At 40.7% G+C, this 25,299-nt stretch overlaps 1 protein-coding gene across 5 annotated transcripts in view; it reads left to right on the top strand.

Annotated features, from left to right (window-relative positions):
• The window catches only part of rasgrf2b (Ras protein-specific guanine nucleotide-releasing factor 2b), a 250,703-nt gene that overhangs the window by 179,844 nt on the left and 45,560 nt on the right, over positions 1–25,299 (top strand). For all 5 annotated transcript variants that reach the window (XM_059644773.1, XM_059644772.1, XM_059644776.1 and 2 more), the window contains one exon: positions 6,958–7,064. In XM_059644773.1, coding sequence (XP_059500756.1) covers positions 6,958–7,064 — 107 coding nt within the window. The remainder of the gene's footprint in view (positions 1–6,957; positions 7,065–25,299) is intronic.

Here is a 25,299-nt window from a genome sequence, read left to right as displayed (position 1 = left end):
ACCTGTTTTTTAATTTTGTTCCTAGCTTTTCATAATCCTGAAACAGGTCAATTTTCCCAGTGCTGCCTATGTTGTTGGTACCTAAGTGGACCACAACAACTGGATCCTCCCCCTCCTTCTCTAGTATCCTCTCAAGCCGGTCAGAGATGTCTCACACCTGGCACTGGGCAGGCAACACACCATGCAGGACTCTCTATCAGGCTAGCCAAATATCATGGTATCACAGAGTACAATGTGGGAAAGCATGAAAGAATGAAAACAAATGATCTAAATGGTAAGAAGTTGCGCAACACCGAGACACGGAGAGATCTGCTTGTCCTAGTATGCAAATTGCAGAAGATCAGTATGCCACTACAGCAAGTAATCAGGAAAACTAAGAGAATGTGAGATAACAAGGTGCAGAGCTGGATGAACACAGCAACAGAATGCTATGTTTGTTTGTGAGAGTATTGAATGCAAGAGTAGGGAGCTTATGCCGCTTCAATGTAGAGCATAGGTTAGGCTGCCTCTAAAGTACTGTGTACTGTACTGGTCATCATACTTATGGAAGAATATTAATGCATTGGAAACTGTTCAGAAAAGGTTCACTAGACATATACCTAGAATTAGCAACTTGCCTTATAAGGCAAGTCTGGGCAGGCTGGGTCTGTATCCTTTGGCGTTTAGAAGAGTCAGAAGTAACTTCCCAGAATCTGGGGAGGCTTGACTGTGTGGATATTGAAAAGATGTTTTGTTTTGTGGGAGAATCTAGAACTAGGGATCATAGTTTAAAGTAATATACCACTATCTAAGGCTAGAGATTAGGAAATATCTTCTTTCTTTGAAAACTGTGTGTCTTTGGAATTCCTTTCCTCAAAAGGCTGTGGATGCACAATCTTTAAATATTTTTAAGACAGAGGTAGATAAATCTTGTTAGAATTAAAGATTATCAGGGTATATAAGAATGTAGATTTGAGGTGAAAACCAGATCAGCCATGATCTTCATAAGTGACCCAGCTGGTGCAATGGGCTGAGAAGCCTTGTTCAACTTGAGCAGGCTCAACATTATTTGAAGTTAGTGAGGCTGATTCAGCAGTTTAATAATGGCAGTTCTTGAACCTGGCAAACAGGAGTCAGGGAGAAGGAGTAAATAGATCTTTTTCAGGCTAGCAGAATATAACAAGTGACATGCCAAGTGGTCAGTGCTGGGGCCTCAACTCGTTACAATTTATATGAATGATTTGGAATCTTGTTCTTTGTATGCTTGTTTGTAACTTGAGGAAGCAAACACGAAAAAACTACATGATGGTTTCACCAGGTATAGGATATATTTCTCCGCATTGCAAAGTGTTGCCAAGCAACCTGTCCTTACAGTTCCTGCTGATCCATGCAATATCTTTCATTTGAACTGCAGTGAATCAGAAACAGATGGAAGATCACTTGCCATTCCTGAAATTATTTAAATCCCACTGCCAATGTCCTGGGAAGAATTGGTGAGAGATGGAGAATATCATGTGGCTTGGAGGGGCTTTGGGGGCAATCTCATGTGACTCTCAGATTGACGAAATGACAGTAAGGCTCAACACTAGAGGAGACCTAACTTTTCTTCTGGGAACCCAGAGCAGTGTTTGGCTCTCCTCACTCCCAAAAGGGAAGAAAAGTTATACAACTATTGGGTCATAGTCATTGAGACATGCAGCATGGAAACAAGCCCTTCAGCCAACTCATCCATGCTGACCAATATGTAATGATGGACCATGTTGACTTTGAGCAGGTATCTTTACCAAGCGCTCAATAGATTCGGTTAAAATTTAGATTGATGCATTTCTGATGGCTAAGTAATCTAGATGATAGTTTTAGCTTCCCTACTGTCAGGCAGATAGAGTTAAAATTAACCCCATGTTTCATTCATTGCTAACCATGTAAACCCACAGGACACACATTCGCGTATTTCAAAAGCGCTTCATGTGGAATGCATTGTAAGGCAAATCACCTATATAATTTATTGTCATTTAATTAAGGACCCGTATACTGGACTGTATCTACAGCCGATGCCTTTCACTGTCTGCATTTCTTGAATTAGTAATAGGTCAAGACTGTAGAGAATTTGGTTGCACGACACCATTTCTTTTTGGGTGCTGTTTGGATGCCAAAGAATAAATTGTGCTATGTGGTATGCATGATTCAGCCAAGTCTTGTTTTAATGCTTCATCTGCAAAATGAGTTCTCTCATCAAGCAGTGTTGTCCCAGCCATGCGTTCAGCTATTAAACTACATTATGTTAAACTTACTATTTTGCAGTACTCCTGCAAAGAGTTTCTGAGATGTAATTTTCTCTATGATATGATTAAGAAACTGTTACTTTTGCTACAGTAATGTATTAAACACTTGAAAAAAGAAGCCCAAATGAATTTTAACATATTTTCTTTTATTCCTTTTTCTTGAGACTACTTACAGCTTTTCTTTGATACAATATGTAGCAATACTAGCAAACAAACCTCCAGGACAAGACCTTCACCAAATATTGGAAAGTGAATTTGGCCTTCCATAGTCCTTCATTACATGTTGCATATATTCTTAGAAGGGCTTCTACATAAAAGGAGATTGAGAGTGAGTTGAGTGTGTGAGCAGTATGAACTGAATCTGCTTGGAGTTTATTTTCAGCTGTGACTGGGGGGTTTGTTACCCGTGCAGTTTCCATCTTCTAATTTATGGAGGTTCAGCCATCAAGAATAATGTCACCGGGCAGAAAATTTCCCATCAGGACACACATTCGCGTATTTCAAAAGCGCTTCATGTGGAATGCATTGTAAGGCAAATCACCTATATAATTTATTGTCATTTAATTAAGGACCCGTATACTGGACTGTATCTACAGCCGATGCCTTTCACTGTCTGCATTTCAGTCAAGTACTTGTTTTCATATTTGGGGCATGATAAAAAAAGAGAAATTGGCATCCTCCAACATGGAAAGCTGACCCCAGAGGAACATTGTGAAATGTAACAGCATTAGGGATCAAGAAAATCCATGAATAAGCAATAATGAGCATAGCTTTGGGACACTGTAGAACATAGATCTGAGAATATAGCTGGGAAATCTTAGCTGCACAGTTGAGAAATGCACATTGACTGACCAGAGCAATGGTGTTTCTAGTTCAAATTGCTCACAAACAAATATGTAAGAAGTGAAGTCAATCATACTTCAATATCCCTGTCACAAATGGATCTTGTGGGTGACATTACAGAATTACTTCCGTCCTGCTTTGGTTAAGGATAAGAATGACAAGGCAACATAATATCACCATACGCTTGCCATTGAAATATCCAACAACCTATGCATAGATTTATTTAGTAAACTGTTATGGATTATCAAACGTAATGTTTTGTTTTCATATTGATTTGCCTGTGTCTGTAATAAATTCATTAATACACATCACTGTTTGCTCATACTTCCCAAATTCTTTATTAAACATTATCAGTTGTGCCATGACAGATCAGATTATCATCTTGGTCTGTTATATTGGAAACAGACATATCTACATTTTTTGGCAGTCTGCAGTGGGATTCTTTCATCTGATGGTGTGTTTTGGGAAAGGTTCACCTTCATCAAAGCAACTGATCACCTTGTGAGTTACTGCGTCAGATAAGGTGGCCTTTTGAATTCCCAAAGCAGTAATCCTGAGCATGTGAAGATGTTTACCTCTGGCACAAATGATGGAGCACAGATTGTGTGTTGTTTTTCAGTTATTCGTGGAGCTCTTGTCACCTTTGCACCTCATTTTCGGCTTCAATTATTGCTTTTCCAGAATTTCCAGCTCCTGTTTAGTTCTGCTGCTTGGGAGATAGGAGATGATCATTGGATATTGCATCATTTATATGACCATCCTCAGCTTTGTTATGACTGAGAGGATGAACCTCTGGGTTTGGAGATAAATAGAGCCAGCTCCTCATGTTCAGCAGCACTAGACTTTGACAAAATTGAGACCACCTGTCTTTTGTTTTTGTTGGTGGCCTGATGACTTTGGAGTGAAGGAATAGGAGCAAATCTGAGGATCTCAGCCTTTATTTTCAGTTTCAAAAAACAGGGGACAAATTTCGATCTAGGAATTTGGTGAACTTGACAGAAATGAAAGTTTTTTTTTCTCATGAAAGAACAAACAATGATGTAGTATAACTGATTCATGGAACAAAACGTAACAGTTTGCAATTTCATTTTAAACTGCTCAGTTAGGCTCTATTGCACAAAAGGAGGTGCTTGTGAGCATTTTTGGTTTTGAATTGTTATGCAGCATGCATTTTACCTTCCTTAAAATTTCACATGATGAACAGCAGACAGGTAAGTAAAAGCATAATCCTAATAGTTGAACAGCTACAATACACTAATGTAGGCATAAAAAATATTTTCAGTGAAAATAGCAAACAATAACAGTGAAAGTGGCAAGTATTGTTCATGCCACATATATGCCAGGCAATGACCATCAGTAATAAGACACATTCTAATCCCTGCCCTTTGACATTCAATGGCATTGCCATCACTGAATCCCTCACTACAAACAACGTCCTGGGGTTTACAACTGACCAGAAACTGAACAGGACATGCCATATAAATACAATGGCTATAGAGGAGGTCATAAGCTAGGAATCCTGAAGGAAGTAACTCACATCCTGACCCCCAAAGACTACCACCATTCCGCTGGAGACAGTGCAGGCAACCTCTCACTGGCTGCCAGCCATTGGGTATTTGCACCTGGAGATCCTTGATCTCAAGGTAGATTCATTGCTGATCATTTAAGTGCCTGAGTGGTCTTTAACACAATGGCCATTCCTGAAAGGTGGTCTCTGCCATGGCTCTCCAACCAATGGGTGAGCCCCTACTCACCTTAATGAACTTTTAGCTGGACAAAGGGTTTCAGTCTGAAATGTTGACTTCCCTGCTCCTCGAATGCTGTCTGACCTGCTGTTCTTTTCCAGCTCCACATTTATTGAATCTAGCTTCCAGCATCTGCAGCCCTTGCTGTTTCCAAGTCCCTGAGACATAGGAGCAGTAGTTTCAGCTGTAAGTTTGTCTTCACCATTTGGAGCTTGCTATTATTCTAATTTGACAGAAGAAATGCTTTAGCAGAGTACATGATTTGCCACCCTCAAAATGTATAGAAGAACTACAAATTTACCTGTAGAGCCTCATAACATCTTTTTGTTCCTTAAGATAATGAAAAAATGTGACTGTGGTGAATAATGAAGCATGTTGTTTCCTTCAAAAAGACATCCTCACTCATACAATCTTTCACCATTTTCTTCCACTGCCACCCAGAGAATTTCACTTGTGAAGTTTTGGGTAGTTCTTATCCTAATTTCATGGCTCCAGATTGGATGTTTTTGATAGATGAGGACTAGAAACAAATTAATGCAAATGAAGGAGCATTTATTAACCATTTACGCCATTTACAGAGACCTGGCTTAATGGGGCTCCATTAGAACCTTCATCCCTCACATGCTAGGTCTGTGTGATGGGGCATCTTCGAACATCACTGATGATGCATTCGCGCTGTTGGCGTAATAGCTATTAGCCTCTTATACTGCACCTCTTCCCCAATGACACATCTGTTATTCTTCCCATAAACTATTTCATAATGAACTAACCACATGTATATTCTACTCCTACTGCCCCTCACAAAAAAAAGGATAGAGAAAGAAACAGGAAACTACAGAGAAGTAAATAGAATGAATTATAATCTGCATACAGAATGAGGAATAAATACTGGAACAAAAGAGGGTGGATTAGAAGACAGAGGAAAGCACAGAGAGGAGAAATAAATAAGTGAGGATCAAGCAGAAGTAGAGGATTTTGGAATTCAGTTTTGTTTTGGTCCTTGATAATCAATAACACACGTGGTAGGGTAGGTATATGACGTTCTTGTATAATCTCCATCCCAAATCACTTTTCAAACAAAAACAGTGTAATTTGCATTTCTGAACGTCAAAGTACCTTTGTATCCTGATATTTACGACCTTTGGATACTAACAGGCTGGCAAGAAGACATTAAATTATTTCTAGTGCAATCAAAAGAAATCTTAAAATTCCTTTATTCCTGGGGTAGATGATAGCATCATGGCAATGTCACTGGACTAGTAATCCACAGCCCCAGACTAAAACTTGGGAGGCGTGGGTTCAAATCCCTCTGAGACAGTTGGTAAATTTTAAGGTGCCCCTATCTCTGGGCCAGGAAGTTCGAGTTCATGTCCTGCCTGTCCCAGATGTATGTCGTAACATTTTTGAATAGGTTTTTAAAAAATTCTCAAGAAACGATATCCTATCTAATCGAGTGAGACTGTATTGTTTCAATTGGACTCTGACTGGGTGTCCAACATTGAACTTCACATCAGGACAATGAATTGTGATACTACCAGGATGTGTATAACAGGAATTACCCACCCTCGTGGCAGTCGTAAGATAAATTCAGCTTTACTATGCAGATACGGCAATTTCATAACATAATTAATTGTAACTGAAATGCTCACTGAATTTTTTATTTGTTGGGAGTCAATAGCAGATCAGAATGCACAAGATGTCCAATAATTTTGGTCAATTGGAATTTATGCCACTGTTTTTCTTCACCACAAATTTCTTGATGTTTTTTGTCTTCTACCAGTTGTGAGTGAGTGAATTAGACAGTTTATATTTTTAGATATTTCTGGACCAATATGTCAGGAATATTCGGGAATTAGCAAATTGAATATCTCGCATCATTTCTTCTCAAAGTTCACTTTGAATTGATAGTCAATTCGAGAGACTTTACAGTGAAATTCTTTTGTTACTGTACAAAAAGCTACCTGTGTCTGTCACACTAGTACGTCTGCCTGCTGGTCAGAAGCTGACACTGGATCTAAACATTTTTGAGGGAGTGTTTCTATTGTGATACTGATAAATTAAAAAAAGATATGTTATGCTAAATCTGTCCTTTTTTCCCTTTGTCGTAGGATTTAACAACTCAGAGCGCATGTGTGACAAAGAATTTATAATACGTAGGGCCGCTACAAACCGTGTTTTGAATGTACTTCGACACTGGGTTTCCAAGCACACTCAGGTACAGAATTTTAGACCATTTCACCATTAGAATAGTGTACACAATACAAATTCAAACAATTTCTGTTAAGTATTTAATCTATTTTGCAGAATGTGTTCACTTTCCTGAGAAGTGCAGTTTATAAATTGTTTTCTGATGTGAAGTTTCTTGCTTACTTTATTGCAATAGGGATTAATCAAAAAACTACAAGGTTTGTTCCACTAATCTATTTGCAATGTTTTGGATTGTTGAAGTAATAATTCATGAATTTAAATCTGTTTAATTTCAATGGTGAATATAGGAATTGCGCACTGTTGGTGAAAATATTTTGTACAGCTAGAGAAAAACACATCATTTAGTTCACCTTTGTAAGTCCAAGTGCGTATTGAAAGTAATACGAAGTGTGCCATCGGAATCCAGCAGCATGCTGATTTCACCCTGACACTGCCAACGGAAATGCCTTATCAAAAGCACCAAGAAAATATTTAAATGAGCTGAGCGAGACTAATATCAAACACCGTGTCCTGATTTTTTTCCCTTAAAATAATCACAATGCAAGATTTTGAAAAGGTGCTGCAACTTTTAAACAAATCCTGCTGAAAATGCTGCAAACTTTGTCTTTCAATTGTATAGCTATGCTTAAACACTTCTCAATATATTAGCACTTCTATCCTAAATTATACAATTTTTGCCTGATGTTACAAAGGGTTAACAGCCATTCAGGAATAACTCAATTTATAAAGCAAGAAAGAATTATGGAATGCTTTGCATGAACACCAAACATCTCAACAAAAACTGAAAAAACTGTGATGTTGTAAATCAGGAACTAAAACAAAGTTGCTAGAAAAGCTCAGCAGATCTGGCAGCATCTGTGAAGAAATAATCACAGTGACCCTTCCTCAGAACACTCCAGACATCTCAAAGCACTTCTCAGTCTAGGAAATACTTTTAAACTGTAACAATTGGTCTGATGTAGGAAATATGGCCACCAATATGTTCTCAGCAAACTCTCACAAATAATAGTGCGATAATCTGTATGTGTTGATCATAAATGATGGGTTAATATTGGCCAGTACACTAGAGATAAGTCTCCTATTCTTCTTTGAAAGAGTCCTATGAGATCTTTTACCTCTGCGCCTTTAGTTGTAGCATCGTACTGGATATTAATGTCATTTTTTTTAACCTTAGAGCAGAACTTGAACCTCGAACCTTGTGATATGAGGAGAAGCGCTACCTACTGAGCTACCAAATGTTGGTGCCATTTATAATCCAAAGTGAACTTTCCTTTCCTTCCTAGTATGAAGATTAAATTATCAATAAATATTACAATTACATACATTAGTATCTGCTCTGGTTAGGGACAAAACGATGTCAGAATGGCCATTAGACATAAAGAGATTAATTTTTTGCAATAATTTAATGATGTGAATTCAATAAGATGTCTGCTTTGAACATACATCGTTTAACATCTATAGTACACAATAAGTTCTTCCTTGTAATTTCAAATGTTTTATTTCCACATGCACTTATCCTCAACATATAATGAATTAGGCTTGCTATCCAGTAAAGTGTTCATTGGGACTTTTGGTTGCTCTGGCCAAATAAAGAGAATCAAATCTCCGATTGGAATTGGAATTTTTCTTAGTTACATTTTAGACTCCCATAAAGATATATTTTCCAAGCTTTTCTATTGAAAAAGCCGATCCAGGTGACTGTTACAATTCCCAAAATGATATTAATTTAATTGTTTAAGAAAGTGTTTGCTACCTATTATTGCACTGAAGTTGCATTAAGTAACCACTCCACCCTTGAACAATGGAGGAAACATTACATGTGGTGGCAACTGATTGTACATATTTAGCTTTGATGGATAATATTACTCGGGAAGGGTGATGGCCTGGTGGTATTGTTGCTGGACTTTTAATCCAGAGACCCAGATAACATCCTGGAGACTCAGGTTTTTAATTCTGCCATGGCAAATCGTGGAATTTGAATTCAATAAAATATCTGGAATTAATAGTGTAAAGATGATCATGGATCGATTGCTGAAAAACTCAACTGGTTCACTAATACCCTTTAAGGGAGGAAACTACCATCCTTACCTGGTCTAACCTACATGTGACTCCAGACCTACAGCAATGCGGTTGACTCTGAACTGCCCCCTGGGCGATTAGGGATGGACATGGGTGGCACGTTGGCTCAGTGGTTAGCAGTGCTGCCTCACAGCACCAGGGACCTGGGTTCGATTCCCCCTTCAGGTGACTGTCTGTATGGAGTTTGCACATTCTCCCAGTGTCTGTGTGGGTTTCCTCCCACAGTCCAACGATGTGCAGGTTAGGTGAATTGGCCACGCCAAATTGCCCATAGTGTTCAGGGATGTGTAGATTAGTGGGTTTAGTGGGATGGGTCTGGGTGGGATGCTGCGAGGGTCAATGTGGACTTGATGAGCTGAAGGGTCTGTTTCCACACTGTAGGGATTCTATGACAATAAATGCGGCATAGTCAGTGACATCTTCATCCCGTTAATGAATAAAAAACCCTCAAGAGACAGTTCTGATGATGCAAAGAACCCATCTTCATTCCATTATATTTTGGAATAAAATATCTGACTATTTTGATTATACCCAGCCATTCTTTTTCATGTGAAGAATTGTAGAGACGCGGGAAGATTTAGCTTGGCAACTCCGTAACGTAAAGAAGTATCTGATTCTTAAAACTACTGAAACAAAGTGTTGGACAAAAACTCTAGAAACATAATTGTGCCATGCCTATTTTCTGGCTCCTAAACAGGCACCTCATCCTCCAGTAAAGTACATCTGATAATTAAAGCTGAAGCAGTTGAGGATGGTTGAGCCTGATGACTCCAACCTGATGAACCTGGGGCTGAGATGGTTGACTTCCAACAACTACAACCATCTTTTTTCTTGTTAGGTACGACTCCAACTAGTGGAGAGTTTGCCCATTTGACTTCAATTTTGTTACAGCACTTTATCATTGTACATCAACAAATGCCTTGATGTCAAGAGCAGTTACTCTCACCTCTTCTCCAAAGTTAAGGTCTTTTGTCCATGTTTGAACTAAGCCTGCCACCTGCCATAAGGTTAGGAGCTGAGTGACCTTGACAGAACCCAACGTGAGCATGAGAGTGCCACTTGATAGCACTAGTGACCACTCCTTCCATCACTTTGCTGAACCTTGAAAATAGACGGATATAGTAGTAATTGCACACATTGGATTTATCCTTTTTTTGTGAACAAGACATATCTGGGTAATTTCCCACATTGTCAGGTGGATACCAATTTTGTAGCTGTACTGCAATAACTTCACTGTGGGTGCAATAAGTTCTAAAGTGCAAGTCTTTAGTACTATTGCAGCATGTCCACAGCCTTTGCAATATCCAGTGGATTCAATCATTTCTGAATATCACATGGAGTGAATTGAAATGGTTAAAATCTGGCATCTGTCATCCTGTAGACCTTCTGGAGGAGGCTGAGATGAATGACCGCTTGGCTGTTCTGGTTGAACTGCGTACTCAGTACAAGTCAGAAATATACTGACCAGTGTATTACATCTGGCTTCTTCACAATCATGCAAAGCAGAAATTAGAATTATTTCTGTACTGAATATTACTTAAGAATTTATATTATGATCCAGTATTCTTAGAGAACCCAGTCTGAATTTGGTATGGCCTGGGCCTTGGTACTATTTATGCGAATATTAAACAGTTGGCTGAAAGTGTGCAAAATTTATTCAGGTCCTAATTCCTTCTAAGCAGGTGGTCATTTGCTTTAGTTGGCTATTTATCTAGTGTGTGCTTCACAATAATGGCAATGGCATAGATTCATTTCCCGTTCCCAATCCAAGAAAACGACTCAGAATGAAATATCAGAAAGGGTGGTGTGGACCTGCCTTGGGCAGGGCATACCTAATGGTGAGGAATTCTTCCCAAACAACACTCAAGCTGTTATGTTTGATACATTGTTACAAGACAATTGAAGTTGCACAACACAAATAATAACAAATTAACTTCAGCAGAAGAGAAAATCATACATTGTAAAGTTGCTTTAGTTTGTTTTGTCTTACCCCTGATGATCATTTTCAGTCCCAATGAACCTTGCATATTATTGTACCACAGATGAGCTCACAGAGACTAAATCACTCATGACTGAGTCTATTAAATCAAAAATACAGCAAGATCACTTCACTACAGAATCGGAAAATACTGGAACAAATAGAGCATCATTGATAAAGAGGAAAGTTATTATTTTTGGAGATAATCCACCATCAGAACAGCTAGGTAGGCAGTTTCACTTGTCAGTCACATTGCACACTGCCTCAATGTGACTACATTGACACAACAATTGCATGTTAATGGGGCCATTTGAGTAAAACTCTCCAATGTACATTTTATTGTTCCTAATCTCAAAAATAATGTCAGGAGGAGGAACAGATTGTTTGTCTTGAAAAATAGAATATGTTTAATGCTACAGTTTAGGTAAATATATTGGTTTCAAATTGACCGAGGGATAATATGCTACGTTAACTATGCATCTTTCCCAGCCTCCCATTATTTGAAGTTTCTTTGCCCTATCTATTGTAATGACTACAAAACTAAAATGTGGAACAAGGTAGTGTCTATCCTGCAATAAAATCCTCCAGGGATTATGTTTTGTTATTTTAAAACGCTAGCAAAGCCTTTGACTGAATCAGATTAATTAGAAGCATTGCTTGAATAGGAGTTTGACAACCATTTGCACAAGGGCTACTCAAAATCCATAGCAGAAAATTATAATTGCCTTAAATTTTAAAGCAAAAATGTGAGATCTGTTCTTTAAGTATCATAATTTATTTGACAATTTGACAATACCTTATGGTATTAGTATACTTTCAAATTCTAACATTCAGAAAATTTGTGATTGTATTGTAATTCAAACAAATTATAAAGGAGGTAGGAATTGAAAACTTATTGTGGTAATGACTGAATTTAATGATGGGATTGATTCTGATGAAATCTGTCATGTGAGAATGGACTTACAAAAAAACCATAGAAATAGCATCTAATAAAATACAAACTTTACAGCTTTGAAAACATTTTCCTCACTCAGAGAGACAAACATACCCAAGAAACTTTTCTGTCAATTCTAATAAAATGGGATAGGTCCAGCAATATTTCAGAGTGACTGAATATGAAACATTGAAATGAAGCGAATCACAGTCTCCTCCATGTTTCTAGAAATTCATCTTCTTTAAAGCAAATCTTGCAAGGTGGTTTCCCAAAAAAAATCAAGGATAAAATGTCAATGAAATATGTAAGAGTTGTACAAGTCAATATGTTGCAAACAAGCATTTATAGCTGTCAGCTGAGTGGAAATCAATCATTTACCATATAGCTAGACTACTACATCCAGTTTCGATCATCACATTGACAGGAAAATGTGAATGTTGTGGAGAGAGTACCAATGAAATGGGTTACGATGTTGTCGGGAACAGAAAATATTAACTGAGAGGAATGATTGGCTTGGCTGGAATTGTTTTCTTTGATACAGAGGAAAGATTTAATTGAGGTGTTTAAAAAATGTGGTGACAAGACAGAGTGGATAGGAAGAACTTGCATCTCTTAAAACAGAGATCAATACCAAGGAGGCATAAATTTAAAATAATTGGTTGAAGAAGTAAAGGGGAATTAAGGAGATGTTTCACATTGAAAGAGTGATAATGGATTCCTCCTTGGTGTCTGAGAAAGTAGAGGTAGGATCCCTAATCACATTTGAAAAATACTTGGATATGCACTTAACATTTTCTAATTTCCAGGATTATGGGCCAAGAGTACGATTAGGCTCAACCATCTTTTTTAGCTGATGCCCACACATTGGGCTGAATGATCTGTGTGCTATAAATTTTCTACGTCTCTACTTTCATGTTGGCATGAGAGATCTGTGATGTCTCAATTGGCAAAAGTACTAGCCATTGAAAAACTGAAATATAATGCAGGTTAATATAAATAAAAAGAGACAATTTGTGGGAATTGGAAATAAAGTAAGTAAATTATTAAATAGGCATTCAGGCTCGTATACATATGCAAAGAGAAAGGCTATATTAATACTTCACACCCTTTTTCTGAACCCTGAGTTTTGACTGTGGTAAATATTTGCATACGTTTAATGGAAGCAATGTTAGCAAATGCTAGCACATGCGAGTTAAAACCACAAAGAATAGGAATGGCAAAAATTAAGGAGAGATAGTTCAAACTTGTTGTGGTGTTTGGGATTTAGCAGTGAGCTCTAAGAATACATTAAGCCAATTCAACATTCAGAGTGCCATCTTTTGGTAGCATTTGTTTTTACAGTTTGGGAAAATTTGTTTAAATGGATACAATTTTTTAGATGCTTTGCTTACTGCATGACCTGGCGACTTTATTCAAAAAATCACTTTCCTAACAAAAACATTTTAAATCTACATGACATGGAACTGGAGGAACAGGCAGCATCAGAGGAGCAGGAAAGTTGACGTTTTGGGTCAGGACCCTTTTTCAGAAATGGGGAGGGGGAAAGGAGCTCAGAAATAAATAGAAAGAGGAGGGGTGATATTGGGAAAGGTAGGTAGGATGGTGAGAGTTGAATGCAGGTAGGCAATATTAGGGAATGGTCAATGGAATGGGTGGAGCGGATAGGTGGGAGAGTAGATGGACAGATTGTGTCAGGTCAAAGAGGTGGGAATGAGAGGGTGGGTTGGACATGGGATGAGGCTGGAGGTATGGAGATTTTAAAACTGGTGAATTCCATGTTTAGGCCATCAGGCTATAGGCTTCCAAGGTGAAATACGAGGCGTTGCTCCTCTGGTTTGCGGATGGTGTTATTGTGATACTGAAGGAGGCTGAGGATGGACATGTCACCCACGGAGTGGGAAGGGGAGTTGAAATGGTTCTTGGCTGGAAGGTGTTGTTTTTTATTGCATACAGAGCGCAGATATTCTACGCCTGTTCTCACCAATGTAGAGGAGGCCACAGTGGCAGCAACAGATGCGGTAGACTGAGTTAGCTGATGTACAGGTGAACCCCTGTCTGATATGAAAGGCTTGTTTTGGACCTTGAATAGAGGTGGGGGCTGTGGTGGTGGTGGTGCTGTGGGGGCAGGTGTAACACTTCCTAAGGTTGCAGGTGTAAGTGTCGGGTGTGGTGGTGTTATAGGAGAGTATGGCATGGACAAGGGAGTTGCAGAGAAAGGATATCGGGGTAGGCAGGGAAGTATCTCTGGTTGTGGGGTTGGATTGTAGGTGACAGAAGTAGTGGAGAATGATATGCTGGATGCAGAGGTTGGTGGCGTGATATGTGAGGGGTAGGGGGATTCCGTCTTAATTTTTGTTGGGCGGGAGCAGGTGTGACAGCAGAAGTGCAGGTAATGCAAGAGATGTGGTTGAGGGCATTTTTTGATCACTGGAGAGGGAACGAAGAACAAAGAACAAATAAAATTACAGCACAGGAACAGGCCCTTCGGCCCTCTAAGCCGGCGCAGATCGAGATCCTCTGTCTAACCTGTCTTCTGTTTTCTAATGGTCTGTGTCCATTTGCTCCCTGCCCATCCATGTACCTGTCCAGATATATCTTAAAAGACGCTAACGTGTCTGCGTCTACCACCTCCGCTGGCAACGCGTTCCAGGCGCCCACCACCCTCTGTGTAAAGAACTTTCCATGCATATCTCCCTTAAACTTTCCTCCTCTCACTTTGAACTCATGACCCCTAGTAATTGAGTCCCCCACTCTGGGAAAAAGCTTCTTGCTATCCACCCTGTCTATACCGCTCATGATTTTGTAGACCTCAATCAGGTCCCTCCCCAATCTCTGCCTTTCTAATGAAAATAATCCTAATCGACTCAACCTCTCTTCATAGCTAGCGCCCTCCATACCAGGCAACATCCTGGTGAACCTCCCCTGTACCCTCTCCAAAGCATCCACATCGTTTTGGTAATGTGGCGACCAGAACTGTACACAGTACTCCAAATGTGGCCGAACCAAAGTCCTATACAACTGCAACATGACCTGCCAACTCTTGTACTCAATACCCTGTCCAGTGAAGGAAAACATGCCATATGCCTTCTTGACCACCCTATTGACCTGTGTTGTTACCTTCAGGGAACAATGGACCTGAACACCCAGATCTCTCTCTTCATTAATTTTCCCTAGGACTTTTCCATTTACTGTATAGTTCGCCCTTGAATTAGATCTTCCAAAATGCATCACCTCGCATTTGCCAGGATTGAACTCCATCTGCCATTTATCTGCCCAACTCTCCAGTCTATCTATATTCTGCTGTAATCTCTGACAGTCCCCTTCACTGTCTGCTACTCCACCAATCTTAGTGTTATCTGCAAACTTGCTGATCAGACCAACTACACCTTCCTCCAGATCATTTACATATATCACAAACAACAGTGGCCCCAGCACAGATCCCTGTGGAACACCACTGGTCACAGGTCTCCAATTTGAGAAACTCTCTTCTACTACTACTCTCTGTCTCCTGTTGCCTAGCCAGTTTTTTATCCATCTAGCTAGCACACTCTTGGACCCCATGTGACTTCACTTTCTCCATCAACCTGCCATGGGGAACCTTATCAAACGCCTTACTGAAGCCCATGTATATGACATCTACAGCCTTTCCCTCATCAATCAACTTTGTCACGTCCTCAAAGAATTCTATTAAGTTGGTAAGACATGACCTTCCCTGCACAAAACCATGTTGCCTATCACTGATAAGCCCGCTTTCTTCCAAATGGGAATAGATCCTATCCCTTAGTATCTTCTCCAGTAGCTTCCCTACCACTGACGTCAGGCTCACTGGTCGATAATTACCTGGATTATCCTTGCTGCCCTTCTTAAACATGGGGACAACATTAGCAAGTCTCCAGTCCTCCGGGACCTTACCCATGTCTAAGGATGCTACAAAGATATCTGTTAAGGCCCCAGCAATTTCCTCTCTCACTTCCCTCAGGAATCTGGGATAGATCCCATTCGGACCTGGGAACTTGTCCGCCTTAATGTCTTTTAGGATACCCAACACTTCCTCCTTCCTTATGTCAACTTGACCTAGAGTAAGCAAACATCTATCCCTAACCTCAACATCTGTCATGTCCCTCTCCTTGGTGAATACTGATGCAAAGTACTCATTAAGAATGTCACCCATTTTCTCTGACTCAGCGCATAACTTTCCTTCTTTGTCCTTAAGTGGGCCAATCCTTTCTCTAGTTACCCTCTTGCTCTTTATATATGAATAAAAGGCTTTGGGATTTTCCTTAATCGTGTTTGCCAGCAATATCTCATGTCCTCTCTTAGCCCTCTTAATGCGTCATTTCAGATTCGCTGTACATTCCTGATATTCTTGCAAAGCTTCGTCTGTCTTCAGTCGCCTAGACCTCACGTATGCTTCCGTTTTCCTCTTGGCTGTTTCACCTGTCATCCATGGTTCCTTAATCTTGCCAAATCTATTCCTCATTTTCACAGGAACATGTCTCTCCTGCATGCTCATCAACCTCTCTTTAAAAGCCTCCCACATATCAAATGTGGATTTATCTTCAAACAGTTTCTCCCAATCTACATTCCTCAGTTCCTGCCGAACCTTGGTATAGTTGGCCTTCCCCCAGTTTAGAACTCTTCCTTTAGGACCACTCCCATCCTTGTCCATGAGTATTGTAAAACTTACGGAATTATGGTCGCTATTTCCAAAGTAGTCCCCTACTGTAATTTCAACCACCTGGCCGGGTTCATTCCCCAACACCAGGTCCAGTATGGCCCCTTCCCGAGTTGGACCACATACATACTGCTCTAGAAAACCCTCCTGGACACACCTTACAAATTCTGCTCCAACTTGCCCCAGAAGGCAGTGGAGGCCAACTCTCTGGATACTTTCAAGAAAGAGATAGATAGAGCTCTTAAAGATAGTGGAATCAAGGGTTATGGGGATAAGGCAGGAACAGGATAATGATTGTGGATGATCAACTATGATCATAATGAATGGTGGTGCTGGCTCGAAGGGCCGAATGGCCTACTCCAGCACCTATTGTCTATTGACCGCTAACACTGACTGAATCCCAGTCAATGTTGGGAAAATTAAAATCTCCCATCACCACCACCCTGTTGCTCCTACACCTTTCCATTATCTGTTTACATATTTGTACCTCTATCTCACGCTGGCTGTTGGGAGGCCTGTAGTACAGCCCCAACATTGTTACTGCATCCTTCCTATTTCTGAGTTCTACCCATATTGCCTCACTGCTTGAGTGGGGCCCTCCTTCAGTATGGCTGTGATATCATCTTTGACCTGTACTGCAACTCCTCCATCCCTTTTACCTCCCTCTCTATTCCGCCTGAAGCATTGATATCCTGGGGCAACTAATAGCCAATCATGCCCTTCCCTCAACCAAGTCTCAGTAATAGCAATAACATCATACTTCCAGGTACCGATCCAAGCCCTAAGCTTATCTGCCATATCAACTACACTTCTGGCATTAAAACAAATGCACCTCAGACCACCTGACCCTTTGTGTTCATCATCTGCTCCCCGACTACTATTCCCTTTACTCACACTGACTCCATTATCTAGTTCCCTGCAGGCTTTCGTTACTACCACTTTTCTGTCCAATATTTGGTTCCCATCCCCCTGCCACATTAGGTTAAACCCTCCCCCACAGCATTAGCAAAAGCACTCCCAGGGGTGGATGTAACTTAAGGAAGTTACGGTTCTTGAAATAAGAGGACATCTAGAATGTTCAGGAGTGGAGCACCCCATCTTGGGAGCAGACATGGTGGAGGCAGATGAATTGGGAATAGTGGATGGCATTCTTGCAGTAAAGTGGGTGAGAGGAGGTGTAGTCTCGGTAGCTGTGGGAGTCGGTGGGCTTGAAATAGAAATCGGTTTTGAGGCTGTCACCAGAGATGGAGACAGAGAAGTCCAGGAAGGAGAGGGAGGCATCAGCGATGATCCAGCTGAATTTGAGGTTGGGGTGATGGGTGTTAATAAAGTTGGTGAACTTTTCAAGCTTCTCACGAGAGCACGAGACAGCGCTGCTATAGTCACTGATATAGCATAGGAAGAGGAGGGGGACAGTGCTCATGTAACACTGGAAAAGGAACTGTTCCGTGTATCCTACGAAGAGGCAGGCATAGCTTGGGCCCATGCAGGTACCCATAGCTACCCCCTTAACTTGTAGGAAGTAGGAGGAGTTAAAGGAGAAGTTGTTCAGGGTAGAGACAAGTTCTGTTAAGTGGATGAGGTTGATGGTGGAGGTGGACTGGTTGAGCCTGCAGGAGAGGAAGAAGCGGAGGGCTTTTAGACCATCAGCATGGGGGATACAAGTGTCTAGGGATTTAATGTCCATCGTGTGGATGAGGTGTCGGGGACCGGGGAATTGGTGGCCTTGGAGGAAGTGGAGGGCGTGGGTGGTGTCCTGGTCATATGTGGGGAGTTCCAGGACTAGGGTGGGGGGAAGAAAACAGAGTCAAGGTATGTGAAGATGAGTTCTGTGGGGCACGAGCAGGCAGAGACAATGTCAGGTTTGTGGATTTTGGGAAGGAGATAGAAATGGATGGTGTGAGTTAGGGACTGATGAGGTTGGAGGCTGTGGGGGGAAGGTCACCTGAGGTAACGAGGTTCTGATTGGTCTGAGAAATGATGCTTTTCATGATCAGGGGTGGTGTCATGATCAAGAGGGTGGTAGAAGAAGGTATCCACGAGTTATTTTAAAGCTATGTAGAGGTCAGCGAGCCACGCCACTACTGCGCCCCCTGTATCCGCGGCTTTGTTGGTGTGGTTGGGATTGGAGCGGCGGGAATGGAGGGCTTTCCATTCCGTGAGGGAGAGGTTGGAGTGGGTGAGAAGGGTGGAGATATGATGCAATCGATGTCACGATGGCAGTTCAAGATGATGAGGTCGAGGGAGGGTAGGAGGCCTTGGGGTGATGTCCAGGAGGATGGGATATGTTGGAGACAGGAGAAGGGGTCTGCAGAGGGTGGGTTAGACTCATGGTTAAAGAAATAGGCGAGGAGAGGCGGAGTCAGCGAAAAAAGAGTTCGGCATCCCAACATGAACGGAATACATTGTGTGGGCACAGAGGAATGAAGGTGAGTCCTTTTTAAATCCTTTTTAAATCCTTTTTAAATTCTTTTTGCATTCTTTCATTCACTTGTGGGCTGTGGGCGTCACTGGCTGGCCAGCTTTTATTGCCTGTTCCTATTTATGCTTGAGATGGTGACATTTTTTCATTCATTCATGGGATGAGGGCATTGCTGACCAGGCAACATTTATTGCCCATCCCTAATTGCCCAGAGGGCAGTTAAGAGTCAACCACGTTGTTGTGGGTTGGGAGCTACATGTAGACCAGACCAGGTAAAGATGGAAGTTTCCTTCCCTAAATGAAATTAATGAATCAGATGGGCTTTCTGAATATTGACATTTATTTTTGTGGTCAACTTCAGATTTTTAAATCCATATTTTTATTGAATTCCAATTCCACTATTTGCCGTGGTGAGATTCGAACCTTGGCCTCCAAAACATTACCTGGGTTTCTGTATTAATAATACCACTAGGCCATCACCTAACTGTAATTAACCACCTTCTCGTGCAGCTATATCACTGTGCTGTAGGTAGACCCACAATGGCAATAAAGGAGGAGTTCCAGGGTTTTGACCCAACAACACTGAAGGAATAGCAATACTTTTCCAAATCCAGATGGTGAGTGGTTTGGAGAGAAATTTGCAAGTGAATGGCTTTCCTGTCTATCTGCTGCCCTTATCCTTCTAGATGGAAGTGACCATGCATTTGGAAGAAACGTCATAGGATGCCTTGTGAATTGCTAAGGTGTATCTTACGGATGGTACACACTACTGCACTGTGTTATTGGTGAAGGAAGTGAATGTTGAAGGTGGCTGGTGGGGTGCCAATTACACAGACTACTTGATGCTGGATGGTGTTATAGTTTTTGAGGATTGTTGAATCTGCTCAAATCCAGCCAAATGAAGAATGTTCATCGCATTCCTGACTTGTGGCTTATACGTGGTGGACAGATTTTGGGAAGACAAGAGTTGAATTACTTGCAGCAGAAATCCTAGTCTCTGACCTCTTTTGGTAGCCATTGGATTTTTATGGCTAGTCCTGTTCAGTTTCGGGTCAATGCTAACCTGCAATATGTTGTTGGTGAGAAATTCAGTGTTGGTAATGCTATTGAATATAAGATTCTCTCTCATTTGAGATAGTCATTGCTTAGCATTCACATTGGCAGGGATATTTACCTCCCACTTAGCTGCCCAACCTGGGTATTGTCCACATTTTGTCCATGAGCACCTTCAATATCTGAGGAGTTGCAAATTGGTCTGAACATTCTGCATACATCAACAAATACCCTAGTTTCTATTTTTATGATGGGGATAATGCATTTAGTGAAGCAGCTGAAGTTGACTGTGTCAGGGCACTATCCTGCAGAACTCCTCCAGACATGTCCTGGGACTGAGACGATTGTCATCCAACAATCACAACAGTCTTCCTGCATGGGAGGTCTGACTCCGACCGTAGAATTGTTGAATTCCTACATTGCAGAAAGAGGCCATGTAGCCCATCAAGTTTGCATTGCTTGTCCAGAGAGGGCCCCCTCCACCAACCCTATCCCTGTAACTTCACATTTACCATAACTATTCCACCTAGCTTGCACAACTAGCAGGGAGTTTTCCCCCAGTTCCCATTGAATTCAGTTTTGCTACGGTTCCTTGATAACACAGTCGGTCAAATTGCAGCCTTGATATCAAGAATATTCATTCTCATCTTACCTCTGATGACTTGTACTTGCAGACCCCACACTGAGTGTCAGTGAGCAAGGTATTGCTGAGCAAGTACTAATAGCACTGTTGATGACCCCTTCCACCTCTTCAGTACCAAATGACAGTAGACTCATTGATGCTCAGAAATAATGGGAATGGCAGGTGCTGGAGAATCCAAGATAACAAAGTGTGAAGCTGGATGAACACAGCAGGCCAAGCAACATCTCAGGAGCACAAAAGCTATTGTGCTCCTGAGATGCTGCTTGGCCTGCTGTGTTCATCCAGCTTCACACTTTGTTATCTTAGACTGATTGATGCTATTGATCAGGTAGGATATGTTCTGTCTTTGTGCACAGGACTGACCTGACCACTTTTCCACATTGTCAGGTAGATGCCAATGTTTTAGCTATACTGGAACAGATTGACTAGGCCTACTGCTAATTCTGTAACCCATGTCATCAGTACAATTGCTGGAATGTTGTCTGGGCCAGTTGCCTTTGCAGCATCGGTTGGTCTCAGCATTTTATTGATAGAGTCAATCAAATTGTTTGAAGATTGGGATCTTTGATGATGTGGATCTTAAGAGGAGGCCAAGATGGATCCTACAGTCCCACCTCTGACTGAAGATGAATACAAATGCTTCAGTCTTATATTTTGCATTGATTCGCTGTGTTTTCCTGTCATTGAATGTGGGAATAGCTGGTAGAGCCTGCTCCTTCTGTTCATTCTGTAATCATCTGCCACCATTCACAACAGGGTGTGGCAGGACTGCAGAGCTTAGCCCTGATCTGTTGGCTGTGGGATTATTATTTCATGTTGCTTCCACTGTTTGGCATGTACTATCACAACACTACCATCCCCACTTTAACCTGGTGAACCTGCCAAGATCCTGTACAGAAGCAATATAAAACAAAATATGACTGAGCTGCATGAGTAGATATTAGGTCTGATGACCAAAGGGCTCGGTAAAAGAAGTAGATTTAATACATGAAAGGACCTATGAAAGAAAGAAGGTGAGTTAGAGAAATAGAGAAATATCAATAGTGAATTGTAGAGTTTAGGGCCTCTGTAACTGAGGTGTGGCTAATGGTGGTGAAATGAAGGATTTACACCTATAGACAACATAAACATAAGTGACGGTTTCAGCAGTAGATGAGATGAGGCAGGAGCCAATTCCAATGCTATTATAGTTACAGCAATAGATGCTGCTAGTGATGATTCAAATATGTGGTCAGGAGCCAACTGAGTGATCTATGATACAAACATTTTTGGCTTGGTCTCAGACTGTGCCAAGGAAACAGGATGGAGTGTGGAGTGGGGACTAAAGTCAATGGCCTCAGTATTCTCATTACTCGCTTGGACAGCATTCCTGCTTATCCAAGTTTGGGAATCATTTAAGCAGTCTAACAACTTAATAACAATGGAGGAATTGGAAGAAACGGCAGTGAATCTCATCAGTGTGCAGTGAAAACTAATGTTGTTTTTGGATGATCTTGCTGATGTACAGCATACTGAGGAGAAAAAGAGGGAGCTAAGGATCAATTGGGAAAGGTAGCCATAGGGACTTTAAGCCATGTACCCCACCACTGCAAGACAGACAACACATGCACACATGCACAAGTATACAAAAACAAACATGCAAACATCCCAGCAGGAAACAGGTATAGAGCTGGATGAACACAACAGGCCAAGTAGCATCAACAGAGCAGGAAAGCGGATGTTTCGGGTCAAGATTCTCTAGCATCGGCAGTTCCTACTCTCTCTCCAACACCCCAGCAGGGTAAGGTTTTAGTTGGGTGTGCATATAAAATGGCTAACCTCCTGCTTTAATGCCTCTATCTGGCCATTCCCTAATTTGATGGGCTGGTAAAGCATCAGTCAGCCCACCCACCCTTAGGCCTGTTAATACTTCTCGCAGACCAATTAATGGATAGTTAAGGGCCTAACGTTGCCTCTGCTGCCATAATACGTTAGGTGGAAGAAAGAAGAAGAACGTGGCCAGCTTAGTTCTTCACTGCCTTGAGTGAGATGCCAGGAAGGAAGAGAGCTTACTTCCTTCGAAGGTACACTCCAGTATCCATTTTCTTACCTTTTGGGGTGGTACTACTTGTTTCTGGAGGGGCAGAAGTCCCACATGTGCCTTGTTAAAGTCACCCCTAATCTAACATAGTCTTTTTGTAAAAAGTTGATTGTCTTTATCTTTTCCACCGGGCGAATAGTCTCATCCTCCAAACTCCTGTAAAATTTGCCCAGCAATGCTGGATCCGGAAAGGTAGCCAGTTCAAGTGATATTTTTGTTACAATTAGGCAGATGAGAATAAATTTAGCTTGTAGCTGTCTCACCCAGCTACTGACCGCGGTTAGGTGTACAAGGAGAAGAAGGAGAATATATATAAGGCTGAGGAGAGATAGAATGTCATTTATATCTTTGATAAGAACTATACTGTGGCAACAGTAGAAACTTGATTGGAGGGACTCAAACATTGGGTGTTTGAAAAGGTAGATTTGGATTCAGGAGATAAGGAATGGAAAAGAAATAATTCTGGAGATAGGGTCATAGATTTCAAAGACATCGGACCAAAGATTGTTTTTGTTTTGAGAAGAGAGATGATGAACACAGACGAAAAGAACAGAGGGACAACATCAGAAGAGCAATTTGGATTAGAATTTCATTCTAGGCCTGATCTTTGCAGATTGCTTCTGTGTGTGTGTGGTGTCAGAGCATTGGAAATATTGTTTGTGTGTGTTTAACATACCACAATAGAGGAGCTCTTTGCTTTGGATATTTTTCTCCAGTCTAACTTCAGAGCACTGCGGTCAATAATGTAACCTGTAGGTGTTGACCTGGTTGAGATCTGTTAACTGGATAAGGAACTGATAGCAGTTATTTTTCTTATTGCCAACACAGTTCGGAAGCAGAACACTCTGATTTTATAAGATTGTAGCATTCACTGTGGCAGACAACAGCCTGATGGCTAAATCACCAAACATTGCAGGCAGATTTGAATGATTGGTAGGAATTCATTATACAACTGGACAGAGACAGGAAGATGGACTGATAGTGTGTATAGCCTTTTATAGATATAGTTCATGAATATGCAACCATAATATCCCAAAACTATTGTATTTTTGACATACATTTTCATATATAAAAATAACACATGTAAACAGTGTGCGTCTGCACGTTTCCAATTCTGAAGTGTCGCAGGAGCCTGAATGAATGGTGACAATTGCACCACAGTTATGCCACTGCTTTCAAATGTGTCAAAGCAAGCCCGGAATTTTGATAATTTTGTATTCATTTTAAAACAAATGTTATTTTGCCACATACATTCTGGAGATTTTCTTTGTGACAGCAACACGTCAGGAGTTTCTTTCGAGGACTGTGCTCAGTATACACGGGGTCATCTGTGATATTTTTCCAATGTTTATACACTATTGATAAATCCTCTAGGACTTCCCTTCAGGTGGTGGAATTGTACTTAATGATATTAGATGGGTTTTGTTAGGAAAGCAGATTAATTTTATTAATATGCTTGTTATTATTGTCTCAAGGTGTAATTGAACTGTATTTGTAGTTGACAGTATGTGAAAAGATAAAATCTAGGACAGAAAATTGAATTTTGCTTTTTCCCATTCAGTCTAATGAAGATAAGTATGTTCCTGATTATTAACTAAAGTCTTGCCTCTGGGCAAAGGTTATTATAGTTGATTTAATATGTGAGTTTTTGTTATATAAATTTCCCTATCACACAGAGCATTAAACTAAAGAAATCAATTCCAATGAAATTAAATTTCTGTAACACTGTAATTCCAGAGGCACTTTATGGATTTTTTTTTACAAGCCAACAGTAGGGCCAACGAATGTCAGAAATTGATTGAAAATGTCGGCATGCATTCAGTTGAATGGGTGGTAAATCATATGTAGCACACAGTTGAACTTGTGACAGGTGTTCTAACTGTTGGGAGTATTAACTGGGAAAACAGATTTGCAAAACTTGACATAATAACATAAACCAAAGAGCTATAAATGCTGAAAAGAAACAGAAATTGTTGGAAAAATTCAGCAGGGTCTGGCAGCATCTGTTGAGAGAAAACAAAGTTAACATTTTGAGTCCAGTGACCATTCTTCAGAACTGTAAAATTTACCCTTCTCTTAGCCATTGATAATTCACCATATTTCATATGAATGAGCATGATTAAGTTGTTTCTTTTATAAACTTAAATTCTACATTCACTACATAATGTAAGGGCAGTCAATATAATTTGCAGATGTTGTTATGACTGACTTAGGAAATGTGGATTTCTTTCCTTGTCTCACTCTTCCATTGGCCATTACAAAGTTTGAACTTGAAAAGGGACATGTTATTGCCAAACATATTAGATTATATATATTGTGCAGGTGAGAAACAAGACAGCCTGTTTCCTTTACTTAATTAAAGAGCTAATTCATTACAA

Source organism: Stegostoma tigrinum, chromosome 3 (genome assembly GCF_030684315.1).
Source record: "Stegostoma tigrinum isolate sSteTig4 chromosome 3, sSteTig4.hap1, whole genome shotgun sequence".
Taxonomy (NCBI): domain Eukaryota; kingdom Metazoa; phylum Chordata; class Chondrichthyes; order Orectolobiformes; family Stegostomatidae; genus Stegostoma; species Stegostoma tigrinum.
The sequence above is the reverse complement of the archived record's forward strand: the minus strand, read 5'-3'. Positions and strand labels throughout refer to the sequence as shown.